At 43.7% G+C, this 23,234-nt stretch overlaps 1 protein-coding gene across 1 annotated transcript; it reads left to right on the top strand.

Annotated features, from left to right (window-relative positions):
* Positions 1 to 1,586: 1,586 nt before the first annotated feature.
* Positions 1,587 to 21,436, top strand: LOC138796430 (tachylectin-2-like). The gene is made up of 4 exons (XM_069976031.1): positions 1,587 to 1,739; positions 5,547 to 5,633; positions 15,518 to 15,635; positions 20,583 to 21,436. Exons 3-4 carry the CDS (start codon positions 15,605 to 15,607, stop codon positions 21,434 to 21,436), a joined length of 885 nt encoding a protein of 294 aa, XP_069832132.1. The 5' UTR covers positions 1,587 to 1,739; positions 5,547 to 5,633; positions 15,518 to 15,604.
* The last annotated feature ends 1,798 nt before the right edge of the window (positions 21,437 to 23,234 follow it).

The raw sequence follows: 23,234 nt of genomic DNA, 5'->3' as shown, positions 1-23,234 counted from the left end.
TCCCTGGACCCCATAACCTCAGTTATTCCTTTGTCCTCTGGGCCACAGGTACGGGGACATGCTGTAATTCTTGCTAGGTGATCAAATACAGATTTTATGTAATAAAATAGAAATTAATTATTTATAAATTATACAATGTGATTTTCAGATTTTTTTTTTTTTTTTTGTAGATTCCGTCTTTCACAGGAGAATTGTACCTTCCATAAATATTATAGACATCTCCATTTTTTATAGGTTGGAAAATGGGCAAAATCGCCAGTTTATATACTGAGCTTGTAACATTTATATTACCTTTTATGTGACACTTGTATTTTAAAAAAAAGAAAAGGACTAAACTTATTTTTTAACTTCTGTATTCTGAGAAATGTTCTCACTTCTCTCGTATTGATGAGGATGCCTGATGTTATGTCTACTTCCCCCCGCTGTGACCCGGACTTGGGCGAGTCACCATAACTTGTTTTTTTTACCTTCACTTATGATGAAAGTACCAGAAACCACTTATTATGAGCTATATCTGGTCTGTGGTCTACCACTTCCCTTTTCTTCTAAAACTTCATATTTTTTTATTCTCAACACTGAAAAATATCCAAAAGTTTGTGTTAAACGGCCCTCTGGATTTGTTATGATCGCTCAGACCTAAAAAAGAAGTTATGGACAACACATAAGGCCATGTTCACATGGCGTAAGACACCGGCCATTCCGTGACTCGGACGGTGTAAGAGAACATCATCCCGGTCGGTACTGCAGTAGCGGCCGGATGATCTTCACTTGTTGATGAATTGGGATGTGGGCGCATCCGGGCTCGCCCGCATCAGAGTTCCCCACTGCACACAATGGAGCGTGTTGCCGGAGCCGCACGCTCCATTGTGTGCACTGACATGTTTTCTGCGGCTGCTATTCAATGTGTAGCCTATGCCGCAGAAAACTGACATGTTGCTAGGGATCCCGGCCGGAGTGTATACTATGTGTATGTATACATGTACAATGCAAGAAAAAACGGTGTTTGGAGACAGTATCCGTGCAGTGAAAAAAAGTTACTTTATTTTGCCATATGCATATAAAAAGACAACGTTTTGGCTCTTAACAATCCTGAGCCTTTCTCAAGTCTACCATAATGCTGTGCAATACACCCTTATATACAATGAATATCCAATCCACATACACAATCAATAAAATCACAACCAATTATAGAGGTTATGGGGCGGAGTTAACATAATCAGCATACTTTATCCATTTTACTGTTATATCAGTCCATTGATGTCTATTTTCCCGCCTGGGATTATACATAATTCATATCTGTACCTCCTAGCAAACGGCGATCCATGGTCCCACCTGCGGATCACATCCAGCGAAGATCTGTACTGCACTCCCGGGTCCGTTTGTAAACAAACACAGCGCGGCTGCGCCCGACCTCCACACTGATTGGAACAGTCCATCTCCATGGTAACCGTGTATGACGCTGCCCCTCAATGCCGATCAAGGTTCATTTGCAAATAAAAACAGTGCGACTGCGCCCGGCCACTGTCCTGATTGGTGCGGTCCGTATCCTCGGCGACCACACATGATGCCACTTCTCAGCGTCATTGGGCAGCAGTCCGGTTAAGCTAAGTTCTTGCCTTCACATCTTGGATTGTGTCCCTGACAGCTGATACGCAGCAATCCAGTCCTTCCATGTTACACACAGTGCATCCAAGCTGTCACACCGTTCATTATCAGACGTCCACAAGTGGCTGTATATGGTATATCATTTAAGTTAGTCCCTTCAGACGTGTGTTTCAAAGCAGTCTTTTGTTATCTTAGTCCCAAAAACAGAATCACAAGTGGATGGAGACATATGGTAATCCCCCTGATAGATTGAGATGAGCGAACCGGGTTCTCGAACCCGAACGTTCGGCATTTGATTAGCTGGGGCTGCTGAACTTGGATAAAGCTCTAAGTTTGTCTGGAAAACATGGATACAGCCAACAACTATATCCATAATTTCCACATAGCCTTAGGGCTTTATCCAACTTCAGCAGCCACCGCTAATCAAATGCCGAACGATCGGGTTTAGATCGACTCGTGCGTGCTCAAGGTTCGCTCATCTCTAGTGACCACTGTAACGTATAGACTAAGGCTAGGTTCACACTGCGTTTTCAGCATCTGTTTAACGGATCCGTTTTTTTTAATGTCCAGAAAAATAGGGTCAGCAACGTTTTTTGGTCAGTTTTGGTCCGCCAAAAAAAACGGATCCGTTTTTTTAATAATGGAAGTCAATGGAAAAACGGATGCACACAAATGAATCCGTTTTTTGCAATCCGTTTTTCATGCGTTTTTTTAAAAAAACGGATGTGTTAAACGGATGCTGAAAACGCAGTGTGAACCTAGCCTAAGCAGATTGAAGAGGTTATTTTGGCAAAATAACCTTGTCCCCAATCCACAGGATATGGGACAAGTAAGGGAATCGGGGGGGAAGGGAGGGGGAACCTCATTACCCCCTGACGGTCTCTGTATCAGGCCCCAGGCTTTTTTGTTATGAATACAGCCTCAGGTACGGCACGTGACCAGCGGCTCTTATTAATCCTATGGAGCCACTGGAAAGAGCTGAGTAAGCTGGAAAGTGTTTACTCAACTCTTTCTGGCGGCTCCATATTAATGATTAAAGCTGCGGGTCACGTGCCGTACCTGAGGCTGTATTCATAACAGAAAAGCTGGGGGCCCAATACGGAGAAGGTACGGAAGTTGAATTACCACTCCCGATCTCTTGTCCCCTATCCTGTGGGACAAGTTAATTTTGCCATGACAACCTCTTTAATAGTTCCATTTTCTTTGTATGTACATACAGTGCCCCCCCACACCCTCATATAAGCACGTACATAGTCTTCAAATGTTAGGCAGTGGTGATGCATACATTGTATGGATCATCAATGACCAATGGCTAAAGGTTTGGGATTTTAAAATATATAATTCTACCAAGTCAGAATGATACATTACTACTGCTGTGACTTAATAATACCACCATACGCTTACTGAATATAAAACACTATACACAGACCACCCACGCCCCATACCCTAATATCACTGATACCTCAGCTGTGGTGCTTCACAGGGGGAGTCTTCTTGGAATTGTTTGATTCAAGCCCTGCAGACAGTATAAAAGGATATGTTGCACATACATCCAGTGGCTCACAGGGGGCATCTTCTTATAGTAGTTCTCTTTCCATTCTTTTCCTTCTGCCTAAGATTCCCACGAAAAATTATTCAGAAAGTAAGTCAACGCTGGAGAATCAGCCACACAAACGTCTTAGGTTCCGCACCTTTCCAGCATATACACAACCTTTTACCTGCCCCAGTACCCCAAATAATGTCTCGCCAGTGCAAGGTAATTTTCCCCTATATATAAGTTGTATACCCTTAGTGGGTATTTTCCCCAATTAGGTAGATGACCTCAGGAGGTAGATAATCTCCCCCCTCCTCAATAAATAGGTATTCCCATCTAAGCTTGTAATCTCCTATGCATAGGATAGGGGATAGCAATTGACAAGTGGGGGTCCGACTTCCAGGACCCCCACTAATTTTCGACATTTCCGAGAATAAGAATGCAAATACTGCAGTGAATGGAGCATGCTTGCACTTTAATTTTGCGCCAAGGGCAACTATACCACTACCAGTAGAGAGGATAGCAGTAGTGACAGAGGATAATGGTGGTGACAGAGAGGATAGCAGTAGTGACAGAGGATAGCAGTAGTGACAGAGGATAACGGTGGTGACAGAGGATAGCAGTGGTGACAGAGAGGATAGCAGTAGTGACAGAGAGGATAGCAGTGGTGACAAAAAGGATAGGAGTGGTGACTGAGAGGATAGCAGTAGTGACAGAGAGGATAGCAGTGGTGACAAAAAGGATAGGAGTGGTGACTGAGAGGATAGCAGTAGTGACAGAGAGGATAGAAGTGGTGACAGAGAGGATAACAGTAGTGACAGAGAGGATAGCAATAGTGACAGAGAGGATAGCAGTGGTGACAGAGAGGATAGCAGTGGTGACAGAGAGGATAGCAGTGGTGACAGAGACGATAGCAGCGGTGACAGAGAGGATAGTAGTAGTGACAGAGAGGATAGAAGTGGTGCCAGAGAAAATAGCAGTGGTGGCAGAAAGGATAGCAGTAATGACAGAGAGGATAGCAGTAGTGACAGAGAGGATATAAGTGGTGACAGAGAGGATAGCAGTGGTGACAAAGAGGATAGTAGTAGTGACAGAAAGGATAGAAGTGGTGACAGAGATAATAGAAGTACTAAGAGAGAGGGTAGTAGTAGTGACAGAGAGGATAGCATTAGTGACAAAGAGGTTAGAAGTGGTGACAGAGACGATAGCAGCGGTGACAGAGAGGATAGCAGTGGTGACAGAGAGGATAGCAGTATTGATAGGGAGGATAGCAGTAGTGACAGAGAGGATAGCAGTGGTGACAGAGAGGATAGAAGTGGTGACAGAGAGGATAGCAATAGTGACAGAGAAGACAGAAGTGGTGACAGAGAGGATAGTAGTAGTGACAGAAAGGATAGCAGTAGTAACAGAGAGGATAGCAGTAGTGACGGAGAGGATAGCAGTGGTGACAGAGAGGATAGCAGTGGTGACAGAGAGAATAGCAGTTGTGACAGAGAGGATAGCAGCAGTGACAGAGAGGATAGCAGCAGTGACAGAGAGGATTGAGGTGGTGACAGGGAGGATATAAGTGGTGACAGAGAGGATAGAGTTGGTGACAAAGAGGATAGAAGTGGTGACAGAGAGGATAGCAGTGGTGACAGAGAGGATAGCAGTAGGGACAGAGAGGATAGCAGTGGTGACAGAGAGGATAGCAGTAGGGACAGAGAGGATAGCAGTGGTGACAGAGAGAATAGCAGTTGTGACAGAGAGGATAGCAGTGGTGACAGAGAGGATAGTAGTAGTGACAGAAAGGATAGCAGTAGTGACAGAGAGGATAGCAGTGGTGACAGAGAGGATAGCAGTAGTGACAGAGAGGATAGCAGTGGTGACAGAGAGGATAGCAGTGGTGACATTGTCTATGTGAAATGAGGACAGCTGGAGAGACAGCTGAGACCAGGAGACAGACAAGTGTGATATCAGCAGTGTGAATTCAGCTTTGGAGAATAACTAGGGGGCACAATCACTGACACCAATGTTAGCTACTTGGCCCATAAACATGCATTGATTTTGCTAAGGGACTCCGTTTTTCCTATTTCTTTACTTTAGAAATAATATTGCTAATTGTACAACCACTTTAAGCAAAAAAACAATTACAACACAATAGTTACCCCATGGGGGTGTTTTACTCCCAAGTGTTTAAATATTGTATTCTCCAGAACTTGAAAGATGCTGATGCTGGTACAAAACACCTCACGTATCCCTGCCCTCCCTCATGGCGTTGTGTTCCTTGTGCCGCCATACATCAGAAAGCATTGTGTAAATCTAGTATGTTTTTTATTGTAATTTTAGCTGTCACTGACGTATACATGAGGAGGTGGGAACCAGTATTGTGATTGGCTATAAATATATACTGTGTGGTATAATATAGGTATAACCTGAACGGTGCTCCTCAGTAACTCCACATTAGACCAAATCCTTGAGTCTCCACATCCTCGAGAACAGGTGTGTATTACAGGTGAGACAGGTAATCTTTAGACCTTAGCTAAACAATACCTCATATACGTCATAGTACATATAGTTCCGTGTTAGCCAGAAAAATCCATGTGGTGGTAAATATTTTTTAGGGGGGTGAGGGTAGATACAAAAGAGAGATAAGACTTGTTGTAATTTAAGGTTTATTTAGAAGTCCAAGATTCTTGGTCAGTTCAGTTTTATCTGTGGAGTGTGTCCATGTAGCGGGTCATACATCCAGGGGCCAGGGTTAGTCCATGTAGTGGGTCATACATCCAGGGGCCAGGGTTAGTCCATGTAGTGGGTCATACATCCAGGGGCCAGGGTTAGTCCATGTTGTGGGTCGTACATCCCTGTGCAAGGTTTAGTCCATGTAGTGGGTCATACATCCAGGGGCCAGGTTTAGTCCATGTAGTGGGTCATACATCCAGGGGCCAGGTTTAGTCCATGTAGTGGGTCATACATCCCGGTGCCAGGTTTAGTCCATGTAGTGGGTCATACATCCCTGTGCCAGGTTTAGTCCATGTAGTGGGTCATACATCCAGGGGCCAGGTTTAGTCCATGTAGAGGGTTATACATCCAGGTGCCAGGTTCAGTCCATGTAGCGGGTCATACATCCCGGTGCCAGGTTTAGTCAATGTAGCGGATCATACATCCAGGTGCCAGGTATAGTCCATGTAGCGGGTCATACATCCAGGTGCCAGGTTTAGTCAATGTAGCGGATCATACATCTAGGTGCCAGGTATAGTCCATGTAGCGGGTCATACATTCCGGTGCCAGGTTTAGTCCATGTAGCGGGTCATACATCCAGGTGCCAGGTATAGTCCATGTAGCAGGTCATACATCCAGGTGCCAGGGTTAGTCCATGTTGTGGGTCATACATCCCGGTGCCAGGGTTAGTCCATGTAGTGGGTCATACATCCCGGTGCCAGGTTTAGTCCATATAGCGGGTCATACATCCAGGTGCCAGGTATAGTCCATGTAGTGGGTCATACATCCAGGGGCCAGGGTTAGTCCATGTAGTGGGTCATACATCCAGGGGCCAGGGTTAGTCCATGTAGTGGGTCATACATCCAGGGGCCAGGGTTAGTCCATGTTGTGGGTCGTACATCCCTGTGCAAGGTTTAGTCCATGTAGTGGGTCATACATCCAGGGGCCAGGTTTAGTCCATGTAGTGGGTCATACATCCAGGGGCCAGGTTTAGTCCATGTAGTGGGTCATACATCCCGGTGCCAGGTTTAGTCCATGTAGTGGGTCATACATCCCTGTGCCAGGTTTAGTCCATGTAGTGGGTCATACATCCAGGGGCCAGGTTTAGTCCATGTAGAGGGTTATACATCCAGGTGCCAGGTTCAGTCCATGTAGCGGGTCATACATCCCGGTGCCAGGTTTAGTCAATGTAGCGGATCATACATCCAGGTGCCAGGTATAGTCCATGTAGCGGGTCATACATCCAGGTGCCAGGTTTAGTCAATGTAGCGGATCATACATCTAGGTGCCAGGTATAGTCCATGTAGCGGGTCATACATTCCGGTGCCAGGTTTAGTCCATGTAGCGGGTCATACATCCAGGTGCCAGGTATAGTCCATGTAGCAGGTCATACATCCAGGTGCCAGGGTTAGTCCATGTTGTGGGTCATACATCCCGGTGCCAGGGTTAGTCCATGTAGTGGGTCATACATCCCGGTGCCAGGTTTAGTCCATGTAGTGGGTCATACATCCAGGTGCCAGGTTTAGTCCATGTAGTGGGTCATACGTCCTGGTGCCAGGTATAGTCCATGTAGTCAGTCATACATCCTGGTGCCAGGTATAGTCCATGTAGTGGGTCATACATCCAGAGGCCAGGTTTATTCAATGTAGCGGATCATACATCTAGGTGCCAGGTTTAGTCCATGTAGTGGCTCATACAGTACATCCAGGTACCAGGTTTAGTCCATGTAGCGGGTCATACATCCAGGTGCCAGGGTTAGTCCATGTTGTGGGTCATACATCCAGGTGCCAGGGTTAGTCCATGTTGTGGGTCGTACATCCCGGTGCCAGGGTTAGTCCATGTAGTGGGTCATACATCCAGGGGCCAGGTTTAGTCCATGTAGTGGGTCATACATCCAGGGGCCAGGTTTAGTCCATGTAGTGGGTCATACATCCAGGGGCCAGGGTTAGTCCATGTAGTGGGTCATACATCCAGGGGCCAGGGTTAGTCCATGTAGTGGGTCATACATCCTGGTGCCAGGTATAGTCCATGTAGTGGGTCATACATCCTGGTGCCAGGTATAGTCCATGTAGTGGGTCATACATCCAGGGGCCAGGGTTAGTCCGTGTAGTGGGTCATACATCTAGGTGCCAGGTTTAGTCCATGTAGTGGGTCATACATCCAGGTGCCAGGTATAGTCCATGTAGCGGGTCATACATCCAGGTGCCAGGTATAGTCAATGTAGCAGGTCATACATCCAGGTGCCAGGGTTAGTCAATGTAGCGGATCATATATCTAGGTGCCAGGTATAGTCCGTGTAGTGGCTCATACATTCCGGTTCCAGGTTTAGTCCATGTAGTGGGTCATAAGTCCTGGTGTATTAGTTCATGTAGTGGGTCATACATCCAGGGGCCAGGTTTAGTCCATGTAGTGGGTCATACATCCAGGGGCCAGGTTTAGTCCATGTAGTGGGTCATACATCCAGGGGCCAGGTTTAGTCCATGTGTTAATGACTTTAAGGTTTTTATCAATTTGAATTCCCACACTTTCCTCTCTCCGTCACTCTGGAAGTGACCTTTGACTACCACAACCTTTAGATCTTTTATTCTATGATCTGGTCCTGATGTGGCCTATATGGGTGTTTAGGCTTCTTTTTATTGTGTGTAAATTCATTCTAGTCCACAAACAAAAGGATATCGGCCAAAATGTACGGTACAACTTATCATTTATCACTAGAAATAGCTAAAATTAGCCTGTTCCTAAAGGGGAAAATGGAATAATAAAATGTGCCATCTCAAAGTACAACGGGTCCTGTGACAAACGAGCCATCACGTGGTTCTGAAGATAGAAAAATGATGGCGAGAAAGAAAAAACAAAAATCTGAAAATGAACGTTAAGGGCGTCATCCATTAACAGTACCTGTCATTAAAAATAACTTTTGACCCTAGAAAATTCCCACTTCAGCCACTTTGAACATTATTGACGTTTTCTCCTAAAGTTTCCTACTATAAATTCAACGTAACAAAGTCCTCTCTTATGCCTTTAAATTTGCCACCTAATGTATCCCTTAAACTTTCTAAACTCAAATTTATATGGGCTCCTCTCAGCATTACATATTTGGGGAGACTCCTATCCTCAACTACCTTACAAGTCATTTCTCTAAACTATTCAAAACTTTTCAAGACACTTTAACCCTGAGCGGAATCGGCCAATTAAAATGTTTGCGTTTTCATTTTTTCCTCCTTGTATATAAAAGGTCATAGCACTTGCATTTTTTCACCTAGAAACCCACATGAGCCCTTATTTTTTGCGTCACTAATTGTACTTTGCAATGACAGGCTGAATTTTTGCATAAAGTACACTGCGAAACCAGAAAAAAATTCAAAGTGTGGTGAAATTGAAAAAAAAACATTTCTTTTTTTTGTTTTTTTTTTTCATTTTTAGGCTGGGTTCACACACAGTATGTTTCAGTCAGTATTGTGGTCCTCATATTGCAGCCTCAACCAGGAGTGGATTGAAAACACAAAAAGGATCTGTTCACACAATGGTGAAATTGAGGGGATGGCCGCCATATAACAGTAAATAACGGCCATTATTTCAATATAACAGCCATTGTTCTAAAATAACAGCAAATATTTGCTATTAAATGGCGGCCATCCACTCAATTTCAACATTGTGTGAATATAGCCTTCCTGTGTTTTCAATCCACTCCTGGTTTTGGTTGCAATATGAGGACCACAATACTGACTGAAATATACGTAGTGTGAACCCAGCCTTAAGCTGTTTACTATGGGGTAAAACTGACTTTTTATATATGTCAAGTTGTTACGATTACTATGATATATAACATGTATAACTTATATTGTATCTGATGGACTGTAAAAAATTCAAACCATTGTTAACAAATATATGTTCCTTAAAACCGCTCCATTCCCAGGCTTATAGCGCTTTTATCCTTTGGTCTATGGGGCTGTGTCAGGTGTCATTTTTTGCGCCATGATGTGTTCTTTCTATTTGTACCTTGATTGCGCATATACGACTTTTTGATCGCTTTTTATTAAAATTTTTCTGGATTTGATGCGACCAAAAATGCGCAAGTTTGCACTTTGGGATTTTTTTGCGCTTACGCCATTTTTACGTGCAAGATCAAGAATGTGATTAATTAATAGTTCGGGCGATTACGCACACGGCGATAGCAAACATGTTTATTTATTTACTTTTATTTATAACCTGGGAAAAGGGGGGTGATTCAGACTTTTATTAGGGGAGGGGGCTTTTTATTAATAATAACACTTTTATTTTTACTTTTACACTTATACTAGAAGCCCACACGGCCCCGCTCTGAACGCGTGGAGGCGGCCCTGGACGTACGGGTACATCCAGGGTCGCCTAGGGGTTAAAGTGACTCTGTACCCACATTCTGACCCCCCAAACCGCTTGTACCGTTGGATCACTGCTTTTAATCCAAGATTTGTCCTGGGGTCCGTTCGGCAGGTGATGCAGTTATTGTCCTGAAAACAACTTTTAAACTTGCAGTCCTGTGTCAAACGGGCGTGGAGTGTGTATGTGAGTGTGTATGCATTCGGCTAGCAAAACCTCTCTGTCCCTCCTCCCCGCCCTCCTCCTCATTATTAGGAATGCTCCAGGCAGGTATTCTCTAAAATCCTCACTTGTGTAAAAACTGAACATGTGCCTAACGATCCAGCCCATGTGCCGTGTTCACACAGTTGAGGAATAGGAGACAATCTGCCTGGAGCATTCCTAATAATGAGGAGGAGGGCGGGGAGGAGGGACAGAGAGGTTTTGCTAGCCGAATGCATACACACTCACATACACACTCCACGCCCGTTTGACACAGGACTGCAAGTTTAAAAGTTGTTTTCAGGACAATAACTGCATCACCTGCCGGACGGACCCTAAGGACAGATCTTGGATTAACCCCTTGCCTCTTCAGCCTATTTTGGCCTTAATGCCCGGGGCCTATTTTTCAAATCTGACCTGTCTCTCTTTATGTAGTGATAACTCTGCGATGCTTTAAACTATCGCGGTTATTCTAAGAGTTTTTTTGTGACATATTCCTCTTTATGTTTGTGGTATACTTTGGTTGATTACACTCAGTAGTTTTTGTAAAAAGCACAACATTTGTTCAAAAATTTGAAAAATTTACATTTCTTTATATTGAAAATTCTCATTACTAAGAAAGATAGTCATATCACATAAACTTATTATTGATGCAACATCTACAACATGTCTGCTGTATGGTGCCGTCATTTGGTGAACGTCCTTTTACTTGTTAGGATGTTAGAGGGCTTCGAAATTTTGCAGCAATTTTTCCTGAAAATTTTAATTCTGATTTTATTAGGGACCAGTTCAGTTCTGAAGTGGATTTGTGGGGCCTGTATGTTAGTTACCCGCATAAATCCCTCCACTGTAAAACTGCACCCCTCTAAGTATTCAAAGTAAAATTTCATAAGTTTATTAACCCTTTAGGTGTTTCGTAGAAGTTTAACCCCTTAAGGACAGAGCCAATTTAGATTTTGGGGTTTTCGTTTTTTCCTCCTTGTGCTTAAAAGGCCATAGCATAGAGACCCACATGAGCCCTTTTTTTTTGCGCCACTTATTGTGCTTTGCAATAACAGGCTGATTTTTTTCATAAAGTACACTGGGAAACCAGAAAAAAAAAATGTGTGAAGTTGAAAAAAAAAGCATTTTGCTTATTTGGGGGGTATTTGTTTTTACGCCATTCGCCCTGGGGTAAAACAGACTTGTTATATTTGTTCCTCAAGTCGTTACGATTACAACGATATGTAACATGTATAACTTTTCTTGTATCTGATGACCTGTAAAAAATTCAAACCATTGTTAACAAATATATGTCACTTAAAACCGCTCCATTCCCAGGCTTATAGCGCTTTTATCCTTTGGTCTATGGGGCTGTGTCAGGTGTCAGTTTTTGCGCCATGATGTGTTCTTTCTATCGGTACCTTGATTGCGCATATACGACTTTTTATTACAATTTTTCTGGATTTGATGCGACCAAAAATGCTCAATTTTGCACTTTTTTTGGATTTTTTGCCGCTTACGCAGTTTACCGTGCGAGATCAGGAATGTGATTAATTAATAGTTCGGGCGATTACGCACTCGGCGATAGCAAACATGTTTATTTATTTATTTACTTTTATTTAAAATATGGGAAAAGGGGGGTGATTCAGACTTTTATTAGGGGAGGGGGCTTTTTATTGACAACACTTTATTTTTATTTTTTTACATTTATACTAGAAGCCCCCCTGGGGTTAGGGTTATTCCCCCTGGGGTTAGGGTTATTCCCCCCTGGAGTTACGGTTATTCCCCCCTGGGGTTAGGGTTATTCCCTCTGGGGTTAGGGTTATTCCCCCCCTGGGGTTAGGGTTATTTCCCCCTGGGGTTAGGGTTATTCCCCCTGGGGTTAGGGTTATTCCCCCCTGGGGTTAGGGTTATTCCCCCTGGGGTTAGGGTTATTCCCCCCTGGGGTTAGGGTTATTCCCCCCTGGGGTTAGGGTTATCCCCCCCTGGGGTTAGGGTTACAGCAAAGATCAATGAGATCGGCACTCGTTTGCTTTCGGCTGCTGAGAACAAACGAGTGCCAAGCCGGGGTCAGCACCATCTTGGCGGAGACCCCGGCAGGTAATAGACAAGGAGATCGATCCTCTGGGACAACGTCCTGGGGGAGCGATCTCTGCCACTAGACACCAGGGAACGGCTGCATCCGGTAATTGGAAGTAGCTGTCAACTTTGACAGCTGCATCGGATTACGTGATTAGCAGGCACGGCGATCGGACCTTGCCCGCTAATAGCCGCGATCACGGGCTACACGCGGCACCCGGGATCACGGCGGTTCAGAGCGGGGTCGCCGTGCGGCCCTGTTCTGAAGCCCCTAACCGGCAATAGGGCGTAAATATATGCCCTTTGGCGTTAAGGGGTTAAGCAAGTTGAAGGGGAAATTTGAAATTTTAATTTTTTGCAGATATTCTATTTTCATAATTTTTTTTCCTCTTACACAGCAAATACTAACTGAGAAATGGAACTCACTATTTACTCCCCTTATTCCAATGTTTCTAGAAATCCCCCATATGTGGCCGCAGTGCGTCACCTGACTCCACAGGCTGCAGACATGACAGAGAACGGGGAATTTTTGGGGTCTTTTTTTATTTCAGTTTTTTTTTAGCCATTATACCATGTCACAGAGGCTTTGCGGTGCCAAAATATTTGTGTAAGACAAGTTTATGTTTCCATCGGTACCATTCTGGGGACATGTGGCACCCTTATCATTTTTTATTAAATTTTTTTTTTTATGAGGTGGTATGAATAAAAAACACAATTTAGCAGCTGTTTTTTCCCATTTTTTGGTACGGTGTTTACTATATGTCACATCTGACATTTTATTGTTATTCATCAGGTTGGTATGATTAGAGGGATATCCATGTTATATAGCTTTTCTTATAGTTTATGGCATTTATACTATAAAAACTATTTGTGTCTTGCATATTGTAAGGGCAGTAATATTTAAATTTTTTCCGCCAATGGAGTTTTGCGGCATAAGCTGACGTTATTAGCGGTACACCTTTTGGGCACATGTGATGTTTTGATAGCTTTTATCTATACTTTTTATGGGGTGGGATTAACAAAAAATTGTCATTTTGATTATTTTTTTATTTATTTTGTTTCCGGTGTTAATCGTGCGGGATAATTAATGTAACAGGTTAATAGATGGGGTCATTACGGATGTGGCGATACCAAATATATGTATCTCATTTATAGGGGATCATTTATAAAGGGGGATGGGGAATGTGTATATTTATTTATTTATGTACTTGCGTATGTATGTAATTGTGTGTGTGTTTTAACTTTTGCAGGTACCTCTAAATTACATTACAGCACATGATCAGTGCTGTAATGTACTATAGAGTGAATGAGCTGTCAGAAGGCTGACAGCTCATCCAGATGATCAGGTCCCTGCCTCAGTACAGGGGCCTGATCATCCTATACCATAGCAGCTCAGATGCATTACAAGTCTGGGTTGCTATAATAACCCCCCTGACCCGGATCTCCCCCCGTCTGCCCCATACACACTGTGCTACCACGTACCACTGTGCCTATGGGGTTAACTGCCCGGGGGGAGCGCAGCTCCTCTCCAGTCAGTGGCAGCAGGAGGAGGCTGTGTGATATAACCTCCTCCCGCTGCCTGATAGTCATTAGGGACAGCGGGGGGAGGCAGGGAAAGAATGACGTACTACCTGCTTTACATGACATTTCACAAGCGTCATTTTGCGGCAAGGGGTTAAAGGCAGCTATCCGAAGGTACAAGTGGTTTGGGGTGGGCAGATTGTGGGTACAGAGTCACTTTAACCCCTAGACGACCTAGGACGTACTGGTACGTCCTGGAAGTCTGTGCCCAGATGACCCTGGACGTACCGGTACGTCCTAAACTATGAAGCGCGCTCTGGGCCTCATAGCCGGCACCTCACCGTTAATGACATTAACTCCTTAAACGGCCGCGGCGTTTCAGTGTAACTTACCTGTCACTTACCGATCGGGGGGGGGGGGGGGGGGGTGTCCCGATCGTTAAAACGGACCGCCGGAAGTCTCTCACCTTCCTCCTTCGGTCCGATCGGCGATCTGCTACACTGAGCCTGCACAGGCAGGCTCAATGAGCAGATTGCCGATAACACTGATCAATGCTATGCCATGCAATTGTCTGATCTATTAAAATATAACAAGCGTCATCACCAACGGCGAACGGCGTACACGAAAAGAGGGAAAAAAGTGCGCGAATTACCGATTTGATGTTACATTATATATATAAAAAAAAATCATAAAAAGTGATCAAAACGTCCAATCTTCACAAATATGGTATTAATAAAAACTAGAGATCATGGCGGAAAAAATGACGCCCCATACAGCCCCGTAGGTGAAAAAATAAAACCGTTATAAGCGTCACAATAGTCCCATTTTATTTATAATTGCCAAAAAAAGGATTTCATTAAAAAAATATATAACATTAGAGAATCTGTGTAACCTGCATATGGTTGTGTTCAGACTGACCTAAAGAGTAATAGTATCATATCTCTTTTACCATATAGTGTATTACGTAGACACAGGAACCCCCCAAACGTTACCATATTGCATTCTTTTTTACGATTTCACCTATTTATATCTTCATAAATAATATATTTGGGATTCCGTCATATTTATTATGGTGAAATAAAAGACACCATTACACAGTGCAACTATTCCTGTAACAAACAAGCACTTACATGGCCTGTAGATAGAAAACTGAGAGTGCTGGAGCTCTTAGAAGGGGAGGAGGAAAAACAGAAGCGCAAAGATCAAAATTTGCGCCGTCCACTGGGTCATTTTGGGCCTGGTCCTCAAAGGGTTAGCTAGATTGTCTGGTGAGACGTACTGTGAACAGGAGATTTAGCCCAGTAGAGAGTGCGAGGGCCATGCGATCCACTTCCCGATTGTACGCTAATTCTGATAGTTTAGCCTCATAGACTATAATGGAGCTCAACTGTTAGAATTGGCTCCTTAGCAACGGGACCCCTGGTTATCAATGGCTTTTGACATGCCTGATAACATGATCTTTATGACTCTTTTAGGGTTAAAATATGGTGGACTAATGTGTACGTTTCCATGCCTTCTCAATACTCTTTATTACAGACAACTTACACCCTCCAGATCCAAGCCATCCAGGACAATTCTCTACACATCTAATCGCACATAGTGAAGAAGATCAGGTGTTCTCCAATGGCGCAATCCTCGGAGCACAGTGAGCCTGGTGAGAATTGACTTCCCATACTGTTCAAAAACAGAGACCAGAATTTAAAATTGTTAAATTTCCAGTAAATTCATGAAAATATGTTTCTAATTAAGCCGATAAATTTGATTCAGATTCTTATGCTGATAAGGTTTTGGGTGTAGCCAAAGTGGCCAGAAAAGTTTGGTACAAGACTAAGGTCTCAAACCCCTTGGCTCATTAACATTAAGACAGCTTTGATGGCTCTACAGAAGGCTTGTAGAAATACAATCTGATCCCAGCAGCCTGAATAACAATAAAAAAAAAAAAAATGGCCATGAAGCCCAAAACAGACCTTACTGTAAAAATTTTGTGCTCGAGCCTGGTAGCGACCCTCATTATAATTGGGGGAGTGCAGGGCAGACTCTGGGTTCTCTGCCGCCTAAGATAGACCTCAGCCGGCCGCCCCCTCACTAGCGCCCACCCCCCCACGCCCGGAAAAAGCCTAATACAGAATCTGCCGCCTGAGGCAAACCGCAGGCGACCACCCCCTCTCTAGCGCCCCCCCCCCCCATGTCTGGAACAAGCCTAATACAGAATGTGCTGCCTGCTCATTCCGCCTCTTGGCAGAAGCGGACCTGGGGGAGAGCCTGGTGGTGACCTCGGTAAAATTCTGGACTAGAGTCTGTTGTGACCAAGATTATAATTGTGGGTAAGAGCCAGTTGTTAGCCTTATTATAATTTTGGCCAAAAGCCTGTTGTTAAAGGGGTTATCCAGCGCTACAAAAACATGGCCACTTTCCCCCTACTGTTGTCTCCAGTTCCATTGAAGTAAATGGAGCTTAACTGCAAACCGCACCTGAACTGGAGACAACAGTAGGGGGAAAAGTGGCCATGTTTTTGTAGCGCTGGATAACCCCTTTAAGTATCTTATAATTCTGGGTAAGTTGTGACCCTCATTAATTGTGGGTAAAGGCCTGTTGTGGGTCTATTATAATAAAGGATAAGGGCCTGTTGTGAATCAGCTTATAATTGTGGATAAGAGCCTATCCCTGTAAGCTAAGAGAACACAAGGGAATCGAGCATCAGGTGACTTGGGTCTCTAAAGACCTGGGTCACCTGATTCAGGCGGCCAATCAGTACTATGACAGCAGCTAACGTAGCTCCTCCCAGTCCCTAACCCGCAGATTTTTTTTGGCTTATTTAAACCGCCAAACATGCGGGGAGGAGACTATCCATGTACCACATGATGATCATTTGAGTATTGAGTAATTTCCAGTATTACTCAAGTGAATAGTGAACTTTAATATACTCACTCATCTCTAATGCACACCACATAAACACTGATCAAACATTACACATATCACATACACACCGATCACACATACTAAAATCCCTCTAAACATAATGCAAATAAAGAGGCAATTAATGGAAATTGGGTAGAAAGGGGCCAGAACAGAAGTGCACTGCTATATCAATGATGGTAAATGCTTCCCTAGTGGCCATTTGCAATGTTCATCAGACAGAATGCTCAGCTCTGTATATTGTATAGTGTTGGCACCGGGTTACTGCCTCTCAGCTTGGGGACTAAGCTGCTGCAGCAGCCGTCACCACCACATATACATATGTTTGTGCTCACGAGTTTACATACACAGGCAGAATTTTTGCTTTCTTGTCCCTTTTTTTTTTAGAAAATATAAATGATAATACAAAAATGTTTCCTCCCTCATGGTTAGTGGTCGGGTGAAGCCATTGATTGTCAGATTAATGTGTTTTCTCTTTTTTTAATCATAATGACAACCAAAAACATCCAAATTACATGGATCAAAAGTTTCCATCCCCCAGTTCTTAATCCTGTGTATTGCCCCCTCTAACATCAATAACAGCTTGAAGCCTTTTGTGGTAGTTCTTGGGGCAAAAAAACTCCAGTTCCTGTAAAATTCCTGGGCTGTCCTGCATGAACTGCACTCTTGTGATCTCCCGAGAGTGGCTCAATGATATTGAGGTCAGAAGACTGACATGGCCACTCCAGAAACTTCACTTTTTTCTGCCGTAGCCAATGACAGGTTGACTTGGCCTTGTGTTCTGGATCGTTGTCATGTTGGAATGTCCAAGTATGTCCCATGTGCAGCTTACGGGCTGATAACATGCTGCATTCATCTTTCCTTCAACTTTGACCACATTTTCTGCACCTTTGTAGATCACACATCCCCAAAACATTAGCGATCCACCCTTGTGCTTTACGGTAGGAGTGGTTTTCCTTTCATCATAGACCTTGTTGACACCTCTCCAAATGTAACATTTATGGTTATGGCCAAAAAGTAAAATGTTGGTCCGTTACTCCAAATGACCTTGTTCCAGAAGTTTTGAGGCTTGTCTCTGTACTGTTTGGGGTATTGTAGACGAGATACTTTGTGACATTTGCACAGTAATGGCTTTCTTCTGGCGACTCAACCATTCTGCCCATTTCTCTTTAAATGCCTTCTAGAATCCTGGATTTCAGCTGATGTGATTTCTCGTTTTTTCTTTGCATCCCGAACAATTTTGCTGGCAGTTGTGGCCAACATTTTTGCTGGTCTACCTTACTGTGGTTGCCAGGGTATGCCAAATTATGATGAGGGTCATCTGGATGTTTTGGTTGTCATTATAATTTAACAAGCACAGTAGTTTGACAATAAATGGCTTCACCCAACCAATAGAGATGAGCGAATACGATTCGATAGAGATGGTATTCGATTGAATATTGCTGTATTCAAATGATTCAAATTCAATCGAGTAGTGAGACGAATACGCGGAAAACATTCGAAAACCCTCCCATCGCACTTGGCGCTTTTTTTAATCCAATCTCCTTGCAGGAAGGCCGTGAAGGACCCTGGGAGTATGCACGCAGCGCGAAATCGGCGTCTACCCTCATTGGATAGCTGAACCACATGACCTTGAATCTTAAATACTTGGCTCCCGCCTCTCGACTGCAAATGTGTTTTCAACCTAGTCAGGGAGAGATCTTGGAGCAGGGAGAGATAGGTTTTAGTAGCGTTTTGGCTAGACAGGCTTACTACGGAACCCAAAACTCCTTTTCAGGGCTAATATCCAGCGAAAAAGTCATCTCTGCATCCAAAGCTTCTCAGTGCTAAGAAATAGATGATAACAACAGCATCAGCAGCAGCAGGTGTATTCATTCCAGTACCCTGTGTGTACAAGTGACTTATAGTGTCCCCGGTTTAGCCCACTAAGGGCACGTTATACATATTGCTTCAGTAGCCCAGAAAAAGGCACGTCTTATATATTGTTCCAGTAGGCCAGTAAAAGGCACATCATACATACTGTTCCAGTAACGTTCGTACAGCATGACGCTTCATACGCACGAATAACATGACGCTTTGCGGACACACATTGGAATCATGTATGTAACGCTGCGCAAGAAATACGGAAGAAATGTGTGGACATTGCCGTAAACGTTCGTAAAGCGTTCGCAAATACTTTTCCTTTGCAACAGTGGAGAGTGGCATTATACTGCAATTTTGGGGTGTTGGGTGCACCCAGGCATGCTCCCCCTAATGTCCAAGTGTCATTCCGGAGGTGTTTGCATCGTCTAGAGTGGTTTCATGGGCGACTTGGTGACCTCCAAGTGGTCGAATTTGGATTTCCAAGTGCCGCAAATTTTTTTCCCATAGACTATAATGGGATCGAATATTCGTTCGAATAGTTGAATCTCGGTACCTATTTGATTCGAATTCTCGAAAGTCGAATATTTCACTACTCTCTCATCTCTACCAACCAATGACCATGAGTGGGAAAAAAAAGGTTTTGTGTTATCATTCATATACTGCCGGTCAGTTAAAAATTCTTGCGGGGTGTGTAAACTTTTGATCACAACTGTATATACCTACTGCCAGAATTGCTGTGTTTGCTCATTTCAAATCTTATAAAGTATATTATATAAAAAGCAATTAAAAAGGCACACTTACAGCAGTTGCAATGTTTTTCCTGTGATATGTAAGACGCTGCCTATATATATACTCTGAAAACTGAGCAAGCAAAAGCACCAAATGTCAACATTACATAGTGGGGTGGGACAACAAATGGAAGGACATTAAACCATGCAACCTGAGGTTGGCAATAGGATCCCTGGCCCTGGGGTTCTTGTGTAGAGAAACCACCATTGCAGAGCTGGAATCACATTCAGAAATATTCTTGGAGGTTTCGATGAGAGCTCAGTCCCATAATCTTAGTGTTCAGACTTTGAGACAAAAGCAAAAAATGGCATCCATCAGCTATGTCATGGGAACAGACTATATTTTACTTGACGTCTTCTTGTGACTTGTTAGCTGTATCCATTGGGAACATATCCTGGGTAATAATCATGTAAGAGCTAAATACAATGTTTAGTTGTGAGAAGGTAACACTTCGGAGCAGCTTTGGAGCTGCCTGTCTGAGCTGACAGACCGCTTAGCCAATCAATAGCCAGGACCGCCGCGACCAGTGATTGGCTGAGCGCTCTGTCAGTTCAGACAGGCTGCTCTGAAGCTGCATGCAGCATGGTTAGGTAAAGTATGCTGTTTAAACAAGGGCTGCAAGGACATAGGCAACGATGTCCCTGCAACCCTCGCTAAACAATTATTGGGCTATGGAATAGGCCCCGTAAATGAGCGCCGATCTAGCAGATCGGCACTCGTTTACATTATTGATCGGGTCCCCATCGGCCCATGGAAAAGGACCCTTACAGAGCGGATCAACCGAAATCAGGCAGCGGTGAAGAAACGGGACAAGTAAGTACAGACATATCCCCCGCAGCCCCGGCAGCCTGGCCAAGTGGTCATTTTTCCCGGACAACCTCTTTAGTTCGCAGTTACCAATATATATATTTTTGTACCATGTCCATTGAATTACTCAAAGAGGTTTATGCGGGTCTCTTCCATTTTGTCCCAATGACAGTCTTCTAGTAATAATATATGGTTATGTTCTCCTTTCATTCGTTTTACATTCTAGCTACTCTCTTACTGACCATCTCCAAGCATGATACCATAAAAATCGGTCTGCCACCAAAAAGGGAAGATGACAACTTTCATAAGAGAGCTCAAGTTCTGGGAAAGATGGCACATGCCCACCATGTTATCAGCAGTCCCAGCGGGGAACTGTTCTGCGTTGGCCGTCACGGAGATCTCTACAGGGGGCCATTGCCAGCAAACAAAGAGGACAACTGGTTTTCCAAAGCCACAAAGGTTGGGAAATCTGAATGGAGAAATTTCAAGTTTGTTTTCTTTCATCCAAATGGAGAATTGTACGGTGCAACCGAAGAGGGAGAGTTATATAAAGGTCCACAGCCAACCAATGAGAATGTACCTTGGATGACTGAACAAGCCACAGCTCTTGGGGGCTTCCATTGGAAAAATTATGAAGCCTTATTCTTTGATCTATCTGGTAATCTGTTTGCATTAGGCAAACATGGTATAATAATGAAAGGAAAACCACTAACACAGGCAGACTACGAGAACTGGGAGACGACAGCCAAAATGTTTCCCGACAACGGCTGGTATAAGCACACCGAATTCATGTCCTTCTGCCCCGATGGCTACCTGTGGTCTGTAAATAAGAAGGGAAATATTTTCAGATCAATCATGGTAGATAACGGTGAAAACATAGAATACCCTGAAAAAATGGGAAAAGGCTACGATGATTACTCTTTCCTCTCTTTCACAAAGGATAACACAATTTCCAGTATTATAAGCTTCGAGTTCCTGATAGAACGCGGGAAAATACTTTCTGATAGTCCTGAATATCTCGAGAACAAAAAGTATAGTAACTTCTCAGGAGACACCCCATTAAAGCACACGTTCACGTGAGTATTACAATGTGTGTGTGTGTCTCTCTCTCGCTAGGTAGTTACTAGGGCTAAAAATATGCTCTTAAATATACATTTATTATTATTATTTTTTTTTAAGTTTTTAGTTTTTTTTTCTAAGGGGGTGGGGGTAGAACATGTCTTGAGGACAGCATTGCTGCAGTATCACAACCTGGAAACCACAGGCATAGCTATAGCCCTTCATCAGGATATGACTTTATTATTAGCCGCCGTATCCACATATATGTGAGCTTTGCCCCAACATAATCTGTAGCACAATGTATACAACAGCGTATCTCTGCATAATACAGACCTTCACTTACTTACAGCTCTATACAAGGGTCAAATTACCTATACACACCATGACCACATATATTGTATCTACTGTACAGACTAATATAACCACTGTTTACCCCAAGTAGTGCCGATATAAATACTATGATTAAACGAGTGCACTACTTTAATGTTCCCTGTGCCCTCCTAAAGTAACAATGCCTGAGCTCTCACAGCATACCAAATTCCCGACCCCCCCCCCCCACACACACACACACACACATAGGTCTTCAGAGTGGCTCTCATAGCAAGGGAACGGTTGGTGGTGCAAGCTACTCTGATAAGCCATGCCGCACCCTCCGGGGTAGGCCACACATCCCTGTCGCAAGGTCCCCATAGCAGCTGTGGGACCTACCTCCTTGGTAGCTATGCCACAGGTATTAATGTCACCTATGTAGCCATACAGTAATAGATGTAGTAGGTGTAGATAATAATAGAGTAATAGATGCCCCATGTATCTGTAATAATAATTTCTACCTGTGACCAGCATTTGTAATAATGTCATATCCTGTTGCCTGCTGGCACCCTAGTAGATCGTTCTCTCAGGTTAACAAAGTGGGAGATGTAGTACTGTATTTTTCCCCACTAGATGTCACCACTGTCTGTCAGTGTCTTTTATGCACAGCTGAAGAGAAGAGGGTCAAATGTTCATGTCATGTCTTTTATGCTGACCAGTCACAGGTGCTCTTTCTTCCTGTCCTTTCCTGTCCTTCTCTTCTCTCACACACACTTAGCCCCACCACTCACAGGAGCCTTGAGATTGGCCCCTGAAGTAGGAGTTAGCTCAGTGTAGGGAAAATTACAAGGAGTTAATTGTTGGAGGTCCGAGGGGACGGATGTGTGAGAGGCTAGCTCTTAGAGAGACTTTCCTTATGCAAGCAACTACCACACGTATGCAGTGCTAGACTTCACTAAGGGGAGAGAAGCCACAGAGGAACACCCTAGATAAAGCCAGGAACCTTTCCAAACAGAGCAGTCTCCTGACACTAGAGGAACTGATTCCAGTAGGACAAAGCTATCAGAGAAAGGTCTACATATCCTACTGCGCAGCACAGGAAGGCTGGGAAACCTCATCAACCTACAACTCCCAGATAACCGACAGCTAGGGCTCATATTTTTCACTTAGCACAGGTTCTATGCAACTAGGGGGCATAGGTTTTTCAAAACCACAAGTAGGCATCTGTGAGTACAAGTATCAATACTTCTTCTTTGATACACTACTGTTCCAGCAGAGCACATATTCTACATTGGGCAGGGCTCTTCTGGCAACTCCTCTCTCTACCTCTACAGAACATTCACCACTACAAAGCACCTACTTTTACAAACCACTGCAAATCTCTGTACTGTCAGCAACTACGTATCAGTGTCAAGAATATTATGGGTATTACATTATTACGTATACTGTTCACTGCAAACCTTGTTCAGTAAAGTGTTCTATTTTTATTTAACATATGGGACTTATCTGT

Source organism: Dendropsophus ebraccatus, chromosome 7 (assembly GCF_027789765.1).
Source record: "Dendropsophus ebraccatus isolate aDenEbr1 chromosome 7, aDenEbr1.pat, whole genome shotgun sequence".
Classification (NCBI taxonomy): domain Eukaryota; kingdom Metazoa; phylum Chordata; class Amphibia; order Anura; family Hylidae; genus Dendropsophus; species Dendropsophus ebraccatus.
The sequence above is the reverse complement of the archived record's forward strand: the minus strand, read 5'-3'. Positions and strand labels throughout refer to the sequence as shown.